Source organism: Cyprinus carpio, chromosome B25 (assembly GCF_018340385.1).
Source record: "Cyprinus carpio isolate SPL01 chromosome B25, ASM1834038v1, whole genome shotgun sequence".
NCBI lineage: Eukaryota > Metazoa > Chordata > Actinopteri > Cypriniformes > Cyprinidae > Cyprinus > Cyprinus carpio.
In genome coordinates, this window is record NC_056621.1 from 2,799,859 (window position 1) to 2,811,519 (window position 11,661).

At 38.0% G+C, this 11,661-nt stretch overlaps 2 protein-coding genes across 2 annotated transcripts; one reads left to right on the top strand and one right to left on the bottom strand.

The window, feature by feature from the left end:
• Positions 1–1,941: 1,941 nt before the first annotated feature.
• On the top strand, positions 1,942–4,277 carry rxfp3.3b (relaxin family peptide receptor 3.3b). Its single transcript, XM_042753152.1, has one exon. It carries the CDS (start codon positions 2,075–2,077, stop codon positions 3,281–3,283), a length of 1,209 nt encoding a protein of 402 aa, XP_042609086.1. The 5' UTR covers positions 1,942–2,074; the 3' UTR covers positions 3,284–4,277.
• Positions 4,278–4,865: 588 nt separating this feature from the next.
• Positions 4,866–9,991, bottom strand: calml4b (calmodulin-like 4b). The gene is made up of 5 exons (XM_019098821.2): positions 9,859–9,991; positions 9,745–9,775; positions 8,740–8,880; positions 6,978–7,166; positions 4,866–5,105 (listed from the first exon to the last, which is right to left on the bottom strand). Exons 1-5 carry the CDS (start codon positions 9,970–9,972, stop codon positions 5,014–5,016), a joined length of 567 nt encoding a protein of 188 aa, XP_018954366.2. The 5' UTR covers positions 9,973–9,991; the 3' UTR covers positions 4,866–5,013.
• Positions 9,992–11,661: the final 1,670 nt, after the last annotated feature.

The window sequence follows — 11,661 nt, forward strand, 5'->3', positions numbered from 1 at the left end:
CTACAGTAAACATGAATTCATTTGCACCTCTTCTTTAGACTTTGGCATTTTGACACAAGGAAAAGGAATCTAGTTTCAAGGATAAACCTTTATAATGTCTCCGTCGGCTTCATCCTCCATATGTGTGCTTCAGATTAATGATTACACAGCCGACTGTCAGTCAGGTCTGTGAAGGTCAAAGTCTTTGACTGCGGGTTTGTTCAGTTTCACAGTTATAACTTTGAGCACAGATGTGAAATTCAAGCTTTAATGCATCTAAATAGTTAAAACACCTTCCAGGTGAGAAACGTCAGCGTTCAGCGGTCTCTCTAATGCAGTGTCCCCCAGAGACCCACACATTCATTTTTCATTCGCTGTAGTGCACATACACTTTTTTCCCCTCTGTTTTGGTCCTCCATCATTCTGTGGTACGTGCTTTGAGGTGTGACCGATATAATTGGATATATTATTGTGCAAAAAAGAATGCCTAAACCTTTTTTTCTGGGCTTGTTTCACAATCAATTTCCTTTTTATTTATTTATTTATTTTTTATTTTAATTGTTTTAGGTCTTTCAAATGCCGTCAATGTGGCTAATATGATTATATTAATATATTTTTTTTAATTAATGATGTAAAAAGATCAGACCTTTAACACCCCAAATACAAACCTTTTGAGTTATGTATTATATTTTTTTTCAGTTATATTAATATTTAATTGTATTTTTGAAAATATATTTATTATTATTTTTTTTTATTATGTGTGCTTTTAACATAATATCTTGTGTATAAAAGATGGGTTCAAGAATACTAAAAGTGGTGACTAAAAATAAACTAATCTCATTTGTTTTCTTTTTATTTATTATACAGTTAACAAAAGCAAGGCCTCTAACACTAGCTTGCTCTATTCTTTTTATTTATTACACGTATAATTATAGCTGCATTGAGCTAACTGGGTCTTGTTATTGCACTTGTATATCATTGCTCTTTTGTTGATTTTGAGTGCTTCCATTGTCCTCATTCGTAAGTCGTTTTGGATAAAAGTGTCTGCTAAATGACTACATGTTAATATAAATATATTCAAAATGTACCAAAATAGCACAGTTGAGTACACTTAGAAGATCCTAAGAAGTACTAAAGAATATTTTTAGTATATTAAGTACAAAATTAGTGTGCGAAAATACAGCACTTTAAGTACATTATGGAAGTGAACTTATTTTTTAACCTGGGAAGTGCGCAAGACTGTCCCCGGTCTTAAAAAACGCCAAAGCGCAGCGCCCTTAAAGCACTAAATCCACACTATTTTGAACACCGCTCCGGAGCGCTATTCGAGGCTTAGTGTATCCCATCATGCATCAGGTTATGCAATACATAGTGAGATGCAAGTTACATATTAATATAATAGTTAGATATTATTATATATAATTTGGTAGAAAAACAAAGTGTTGCACATTTTATTGGTTCAAAGATGAGTAGTGGTGAAATTTGTACAACATTTGTGACTGCTTTTCATCACTTAATAAACATAAACATAAACATTGTGTCATAGGGACTACTGAACAGACAATTGATTTTAAAATGCAAAGTAAAATAAAAAAAATAGTTATGTTAACACTAAAATAAAAGCATTTTTACAACACTATCGGGTAATTAAAAGTTCTACAGACACTTGTGGTCTTCATCCTCGCTTGGACACTTGGGCCAAATACAGGAAATACGTCATATAAGTAGTTAAGTGGACGAGGTGTTTGTGTGGATTTAGTGTGCGTCAAGGGCACTACGCTTTGCCGTTTTTAAGACCTGGGACAGTCTTGCGCACGCGCTCTCAAGTGTCCAAGGGTAGCCTACTGGACAAGGCAAGAGTAATGTAAAGAGAGTCAAACCTCGTTTCGCTGGTCGAGAGGGAGGAGCGGATCCTCGTGACTCCGCCCGCGTGCGCAGCGCAGGTTTCATAAAGCCCCGCTCGGCGCGTCCGCTCCAGCATCAGCGGCGGCGGCGGCACCGTCATGGCGCGGGGGTCTCCATTCTTATCGCTGTGTCTGGAAGAAACGCGCTCTCACTCGCTCTCCTAGTGTACCCCCCGCGAGTCAGCAAGGTGATGCAAGCCCTCCACAGACCCGGGCTGCACCGGACACCAGACACCGAGCTCTGGCTGGACCTCCAGAACCAGAGCTCTGCGAACGGCACCGAGCTCAGCCGCTTCAGCAACCTGGAGGACATCAATCTGCCCGCGGACGGCACGCTGGAGCTGCGCGTCATGATCTCCATCGTGTACTCGGTGGTGTGCGCGGTGGGTCTGGTGGGCAACCTGCTGGTCTTCTTCCTCATGAAAGTCCGGCAGGGGAGGAAGAAATCCACGATCAACTACTTCATCATGAACCTGGCGGTCACAGACTTCCAGTTCGTCCTCACGCTGCCCTTCTGGGCCGTGGACACGGCGCTGGACTTCACCTGGCCGTTTGGACACGTCATGTGCAAGGTGGTGGTCACGGTGACCGTGATGAACGTGTACGCGAGCGTCTTCTTCCTCACCGCTATGAGCGTGACGCGCTATTGGTCTGTTGCGTCCGCGCTCAAGGACCGAACGCGCAACAAGCGCTGCTCTGTGAAGCTGGTCAGCGCGCTTCTGTGGCTCCTGGCCACCGTTGCGTCGGTCCCCACGGCGATCTTCTCCACGGTGGCCTCGATCAGCGGCGTCAAGCTATGCCTCCTGCGCTTCCCCAACGGCCAGCACTGGCACGCTATCTATCACCTGCAGAAGATCCTAGTGGCGTTCGTGTTTCCGATGCTCATCACAGTCGTGTGTTACCTTCTCCTCTTGCGCCTCATTCGCCTGCGGAGCATGAACAACAACCTCCCCAAGCGCAGGTCCAGAGTCACCAAATCCGTCACGATCGTGGTCTTGTCCTTCTTCATATGCTGGCTGCCCAACCACGCCATCACCTTCTGGGGAGTCCTGGTCAAGTTTAACGTGATCCACTGGGATAAAGTCTACTACACGCTCCACACGTACGTGTTCCCGGTCACCATTTGCCTGGCGCACTCAAACAGCTGCTTGAATCCGGTCTTGTATTGCCTCATGCGCAGGGAGTTCAGGAAAATGCTCAAGGACTTCTTCTGGAGGCTTTCGTCGCCCGCGATCGCCAACAGCTGTCAGATCCGCCCGTTCTCGGGAACCGTGAAGGAGCGCGACGACAGCCAGGCGGCGATTCCTCTGAACGTGATGGAGACCGAGGAGTACAGACTGTCGGTGGAGAACGGGCAGACCGACGCGTTACCGTCCACGGACTGCGCCGTTAAGAGGTAGACGCGCGAAGCCGTGCGTAAAAGCGCGCTGTTTACCCGAGTTACAGTACTGGAGGACTTTCTGCAAACTCCACAAGGATGTCGTTCGACCCTATTGTTTTATTATTCTTTCAAGTGATGTTTCAAGATGTTGCATCCTTAAACGTTCGTGCCAAATCGTCTCATGCAAACCGTGCGTCCGCAGCGAGCCACAGTGCTTTTTATCGCTTCTGTCCACGTTTCTGAATCTCTAAGAGTGGTTTTGTTCCGTGTTAACGTGCGCGGTGAAGCAGACCTGGATGTACAGAGTATAGAATTATCCAAATAAAATATTGGGCTTAAGCTGCAATGCGATTTGTTTGGAGAAAATACTGTTCCAAACGACAAAGACAAGATTTGACAATTATTGTTTATGCATACAATTATTATATGATATAATACGACTATACATAGTTGCTATTATATCTTATCATTATTTATTAGAAATATGTGGCCATCCTGATTTTTTCCTATCTTACACACGTTTGGAGTAAAATATTATTGCTGCATTGCATAAAAAAAAAAAAAAAAAAATAAACTACACACACACACACACACACACACACACACACACACACACACACACACAATACTAAGATTTATTTATAGATGTTTGAGCTATTTTAAATGCTTTGAACAACCCCATCTTTTCACTTTTATTCAGATTTGGAGTAAGACTTTGTTTGCATAAAAATAAATACTTTTTAATGAATGCTCATACTGTAAATGCACAGGATTTTAAAGCAGCAACTTGAAATTGCTACATTATTCCAAGCTGGTTTCCGACCTCCTTTTTGTTGTTTGAATCTACTGCCTGGAAATTCTGAAATAATTAAAATGTATTGCTCATTTGAAGTGTAATAAAGCTGTGTCAGTGACCTCAACCATGTGAAGGTGATGGTCCGAAAGGAAATGAATGTAAACAGTGTTACTATGTTGTCCATTTGAAGGGCATAATAAAGTTCTGTCTTATCATAGCAATGTTTGTTTTCCTCATAAGCACAATTGCAAAGTTAACTTTTACTGTTATTCCATCTAATTAACATTTGACAGCAGGTCTGTGGTTTAGGGAGTAAATCTACCTCGACGGCTTTACACAGACACACAAACCCATGCAAACAATAACACGACGACAGGGGAATTTATGAGCTCTGTGATGCAAAGACGGTTTGGTTCACAAAACAACAGTTTGCTTTCAGTTCTTGCTTTTTATAGGTGATAATAAATGGTTAATGTTTTTACACACAGACAGAGAGGAGCAGAGGGCATTTAGCGATCCACGTTCACATTTATTATGTTCACACTTCAAAATGTATTTCTGAGAAATGTGATTCATATAAAATAATATTCTCTCTATAAACACAAGAGGGCACCGTGATCCCAATTTTTAACACAAAACCAATCATCTAAAATCTTTACTACTTTAGACTGTATACATAAACACTTTGAAAGTTCAGGAAAGTCAACTTTAAGCCAACTATTAACCTTGAAGTGAAAAAGTCGCACATCTGGTGACTCTGAACACAATCCCACGGTTGTTAGTTAATGATTGAAGCAGTCTGGCAGGTATTTTATCAGTTTAATATGGCCATGCTAGTGAAGTTATTTAATTTTTTGCTTTTTTAGGAAGATTTAGAGGCTGTAACATCTGTGGTTTTCAGCTGGAATAACATTCTGCTTCTGATTTATCGCAGCTCTGAAGTTTGTCCAGCATCAGCCGGTCAGAAATGTCACCATCTTTGCAAAACCCTCGTCGTTAATTTGCCCGTCATCGTTCACGCCGGCTTCTCTCAGCAGCTCGTCCACTGTGACACAAACAGAGACAGCATTATTTCACTAAATTTATACTTTAACAATATAATGAGGAATAAGCTAAATGGAAAAATAAGGCATTTTTATGCTGCTTGTATCTGGACTGCAGATGTTTTTAACATTCTGCATTTAGCATGGAAAGTTGGCATTTTCAACTTGTATTTTCATGAACTGGTTCATTTGTGACCCTGGACCGCAAAACCAGTCTTAAGTGTCAATTTTTCAAAATTAAGATTTATACGTCCTCTGAAAACTGAAATAAAAAAAATATTTCCATTGATGTGTGGTTTGTGAGGAGGACGTTATTTGTCTGAGATACAACTATTTGAAAATCTGGAATCTGAGGGTGCAAAAAAATCTAAATATTGAGAAAATCATCTTTAAAGTTGTTCAAATGAATTGCAATGCAATGCATATTACTAATCAAAAATTACGTTTTGATATATTTACGGTACAAAATTTACAAAATATCTTCATGGAACATGATCTTTATTCAATATCCTAATGATTTTTGGCATAAAAATAAAAAAAATAATAAAAATCAATAATTTTGACCCATACAATGTTTTTTTGTCTATTGCTACAAATACAACCGTGCAGCTTAAGACTCCAGGGTCAAATTTAGAGATTTTGGGCTATTTTACTTTCATAACATGTCTTATTTCAGACTAGTGGAAAGACAACATCTTTAAAATTTAAGTGTTTATTTTGTTGCACTTCATCTATATATGTGTCTGCAGATTTAGATTTCAGTGACTATGAGTTTGTTTCTCCACTTCAGCAGCACTTACATTAACCACATTTACAATTTTATCGATTTTTGATTTTAATGGTTACAGTTTTATTGTAATTGATCTATTTGCATCTACAGATCTAGTTTACAGTACATATTTTTAAGGCTGTTTTCTAAAAATGAGTTTGTTTCTCCACACTTCAGCAGCACTCACACACACCAACATTAGCAGTTTTATACCTATCTGTATTCTGAAGACATTAATAGAGGGTTTGTTCATATATCATTCACATTGGATTATATAACATTTTATTTCTAACATTTTATTTTCTCTCCCTTGTCTGTTGACAGTATTTTCTAATTTATGGAGTGATAAAAAGCGATATCTAAAAAATCCTTTAACTCAACAATGTCAACAAAATGAAATAAGAATTTTGAACCTGGCTTTATCTAATCTTCAGGTTTATTTTCTGTAGGGAATGTATGGATATTGAGGTATATTTAAATAAGAATGGAGATATATTTTAGTTTATCCTAATAAAATGCATAAATTAGCCAAAGTTCATATTTTACAAGATATTAAAAGACTTTTGAACCTCATTACTAAAAGCATTCCTATTTTGTTTGCTTATATATCATCATATTATTTACTAATAGATCCCATTCATTTTACCCATTGGGAATTGATTTTGTAACAATAATGTCTTGCTTCCGGTCTCATCTGCATCGAGTTATCTTTAGCTGCACAGATCCGCTCGTTTTGCTGCGTGATACTGCAAATGGTGTGTCTTACTATATTATTTTAGCATATTATCTTAACTATGAACACACGGTTTGTAATGCCAACAGTTTTACCGTTTACTGCACGTTGTTATTCTTCGTTATATCGGATAATCTACTGGACGTTTTGCCCTGCGTTTAGGAATAAGGAGGATAGCGCTTTATAAAATAAGGACTGTTTCAAAGCAGTTGCACATTAATGAAACAGCAAAATAACAGTGTTACCATTACTATTACTGTTTTTATTACTTGTAATCTGTAACCTATTACTTTTCCAAAGTAGCCTGTACGCAATGCATTGTGGGTAATGTAGTTCTATCTCCCCTGTGCCCTTTGTCTGAATCGGATTTACCTTCCTGATCTGTGAGTCGCTCTCCAAAGCCTGTCAGTCTGGCCCTGAGCTCCGACGCTGTGATAAAGCCTCGTTTGCCGGTGTCCATGAACCTCACGGCCTGCAGGATCTCGGCCCGCGGCTTCTCCTGCTGGATCTGCGCATGCGTCACGCTGAGAAACGTGGAGAAGTCCAACTCGCCGCTCTTATCTGGGACAGGCAGAGTCAAAGCACTTTGCCAAAAAGCTTCAGATACAGAAGCCGTTTGATCACGTCTGACAGGCTGAGAGTTACATTCATTGCGGAGGGTTTATATTTAGTACATTGCATCACATTTGTCAAGCAGGGCTTCATTTCATCAGCGGCACCACGCGTGATGTCAGTTCAAATGACACTTCCTTCAATTAAAATCATTGTGAGCGTGTAGCGTGGGACTTTCAGCGCTCTGTTTTTCTTCCAGGTGACTCTATAAACCATCTTTCTGCGTTCACTGGCATTCTGTCCCGAGCACTGAGGTTTGCGCTTGTTATTGTTGAGTTTCATCCACTGTTGACTTGGAAGTTTAGGAGGACATCCATGTGATAACTTAACACTGACGTGAGTCATTTGTTTGGATGTTCAAATACTTCCAGTATCTCTGCTCAGTGTTCAGAGTCACTGCAAGTCAGCCAGTGATCGTTTTCATTGAGCTGCTTTAATTTAACCCATGCAGAACTAAAAATCCCATTCATTTTCTCCATAAGGGAACTGATTTTTAACACTAACTTAACAATATATATATATTTTTAACAGTAACTGTATTTGTTATAGCACTTTATACAATAAGGATTGTTTCAAAGCAGCTGTGCATTAATAAAAGAGGAAAATAACAGTGTTAATCACACAAAATTAATCAATTATGAAAAAAAAAAACAGATCAGCAGTGTTATTTTAGTATTATTCATATGCTAATATAGTTTTTATGAATATTTTGCATTACCTTTAATTTTCAGATATTCAGTTCTCATTTTAATTTTAGTTTCATTTTTAGTAATTCTGTAATGTGCTTTCATCAGTTTTATTAGTTTGTCATTCTTTTTAAATCGTACAATTTTGATTTAATTTATTTTAAAATCAGTTTTAGATTTTATTTATTACCAGTTAGCCACATTTTTCATTTCAATTTTTTGTTAATTTCAGTTAAAAAGACATATTTGTAATATTTGTCGTTTTGGTTAACGCTGCTCCACAGAAGCAGAAAAGTGTCACAGTTCAGCTTAATTTAGTTTAATGTTGATTCAATTCTGTTCAATAACAGTGTCAATGTTGCAAAGACAACATAATAATTGATGGACTTTGCAACAATGACATTTATTGAACTGAACTATCATTTCTATAAACATAATCAACATCTTTAAATCAATAGTTCATATTTATCCATTGGTATTATTTTGATTGTATCATTCGCAATAAATGGGATTGTAGTTCTTTACTTCATTAAAGCCATTACAGTGTCATTGTCTAATTTCTAAATACTTTTCTGCGTGCTTCAAAGTTTGTAACGTTGTGTTTCACCTCAACACTGGTTAGTTTGGTTCATAGGTTATAACTCTTTAACAGAGACAATTTAAAAAGGCTGCTGAAAAAGTGGGCGGGAACATTTGCGCTCTAGAGCGAGTTTGGGGCGGGGCTATTCTTTTGATTGACAGATGGGGAGCAGATGGGGAGGTGTTTAGGAAAACATCAGTTTTTTGTAGCTCACAAGCCATTTAATTAAACGAACAAGTGGCTGTATATACTATACCGATTTTATGGGTCAGCAAGTGTCTGTCGAGCTCTTGCAGGGTCGGACAGCAGCCCAGAGATCTCATGACCGTCAGCAGATCCTGTGCCTTCATTTTACCCCTGCGCTTCTGGTCGTACAGCGAAAAGCACTCTTTATACTCTGAAGGAAGACAAAAACGTATTACTATACACAGAAAGCGTAGTATGCGAACATTTGAAAACCAAATTAACTTTGAAAATTACACATTTTTTGTTTGAAATGCATCCGGATGACAGATCAAAACTTTTTGTTTGATAAGGATTGGATGCAGTTTGGCAAAGTATCTCTTTAATCCCAAATGAAGGATTTGTTCTGGCATACACTGAGACAACCTGTTTAGATTACAGCATTATCACCAACAGCAGGTGGACGGAGGAATCAAAGCCAGACGGTATGACACGTTCAACATTTCCTTGCATTGCTGCAATGTCTTTGTGTAAACTGTGCATCATCTGTCTTGTATTTATTCTAATATTTAGTACGCATTTGAGCTCCATGTCCAGTTCACTCTCTGCTTCTGCATCAGAGGATCTGCATGTGTTTGTCCTGCTGTAGTCGGTCAGTTCAAGTCCAGTGACCGGCAACAAAAGCCACTTTGTTTCCACTGAAAGAATAAAATACTGAATGGCTTCAGTGCAGTATAATAATTATATATACTGTAATAACTTCCTATTAGGCCTATAACAGCAATAAACATTTATATAATGTTTAGCAGATGTAAATAATTAAAAAGGTCATGAAGCTTTCATTCATATAAAGCCTATAATCATATCTGAGTGTTCACAATAATGGTCTATTAACCATTTTATGAAAGCTGTAGCTTTAATGTGTTCAGGTAGGCTAAAAGAGGCTCAGTCTCTACATTAACCTGTGTTTTTGGCTTGTGTTAAAGGTATAAATCTGAATTTATCTAACTAATCAGATAAACACAATCACATAGTGTGTCTGTACGAAAAGTTTAGCTTAATTCTGAGACCTGCTTACCGTTGATTTGATCTTGACTGAGGAATTTCGCCTGCAATGACACAAGTATACAGGAAGTAAAACATATTTGTGTTTACATGGAAGTAATACGCAAAGAACAGAAGCTAAACTGACCATATCCACTCGTAGACCTGCGGTGCAGTGCAGTAAATCAGACAGGATCCTGTCAGCTGTGTGCATGAGACGAGCTTTAATTCCCGAGGGACGAATCTCCACTGACGTCAACATTTTAATCAAAAAATATCTGTATGCCAAAACTTAGGAAAAAGACTTTGAAAATATCAAATACAGCGTATATTATCCATTTCAATCTCTTTATAATGATTTTTAAAAACATAAACTTGGAAATAGGAAATAAAGGGGCGTCACCCCTGAGCAACACTGAGAAATTTTAATAAACACTGAATTTTTAAAACATACAGTGAAAAGATACAAGTAAATTTATTAATATAGACCTATAATGCCTGACCAAGCCTTGCCCATTTTACCCATGACAGTAGGCTACACATCGTCTTTATTTTAAAGTAATGCTTTCTTTACATCATTAATAAACAAAATATTTTTGAGGAAAGACGTCACAGAAGAATGGGGTAAAATTAACAAATTAATAAATAACACTTCCCCAGACCGCAGTCGATTACTACAGTAAGACTGTAGTAGTTGTAATAAACCTTTTCTGAAAGGTTATTTATTATTATTATTATTTTTTGAAAACTTTATTAGATATGCACTAATTAGCATACATTATCAGGTTTTTACAGAAGGTATTTTGGATTTCTATTTTTATTACTTCATAAATAATCTAATATATATATATATATTCAAAACTATACAGGTATCCAAGGGCAGGCTTTAAGATGGTTTAGATCCTACCTGTCCGATAGCTACCACTATGTTTAGTTAAACAGGGAGTCATCTCATTTATCACCAGTAAAATATGGAGTGCCACAAGGATCTGTCCTAGGTCCTCTGCTATTTTCAATATACATGTTGCCCCTTGGTAATATCATTAGAAAATACGGGATTAGTTTCCACTGTTATGCTGATGATACTCAACTTTATATCTCGACAAGACCAGATGAAGCTTCTAAATTATCTAAGCTAACAGAGTGTGTTAAAAATGTAAAAGATTGGATGACCAATAATTTTCTTCTATTAAATTCAGATAAGACAGAGATATTACTTATCGGACCAAACAACATTACACAGAATCTCGTAGATTACAATTTGCAATTAGACGGATGTACTGTTACTTCCTCTACTGTAAAAAATCTGGGTGTTATATTAGACAGTAACTTGCCTTTTGAAAATCATATTTCCCATGTTACAAAAACAGCATTCTTCCATCTTAGAAACATTGCCAAGCTACGAAACATGTTACTTGTTCCTGATGCAGAAAAGCTAGTTCATGCATTCATGACCTCTAGACTGGACTATTGTAATGCACTGCTAGGTGGTTGTCCTGCATCCTCAATAAACAAGCTACAGGTAGTCCAAAATGCAGCGGCCTAGAGTCCTTACCAGGTCAAGAAAATATGATCATATTACCCCAATACTACAGTCTCTGCACTGGCTACCGATTAAGTTCCGTATCAGTTACAAAATATTATTACTTACTTATAAGGCAAGTAATAATAAACTCCTGCATACCTAACTAGTCTTCTACCACACAACAATCAATCACGCTCCCTAAGGTCACAAAACGCTGGACTTTTGATAGTACCTAGGATAACAAAGTACACTAAAGGAGGTAGAGCTTTTTCGCATTTGGCTCCCAAACTCTGGAATAACCTTCCTGATAATGTTCGGGGCTCAGACACACTCTCTCTGTTTAAACCTAGATTAAAAACACATCTCTTTGGCCAAGCATTCAAATAATGCATCTCATAATTTTGGGCTGCAGTTATATCCGATCAA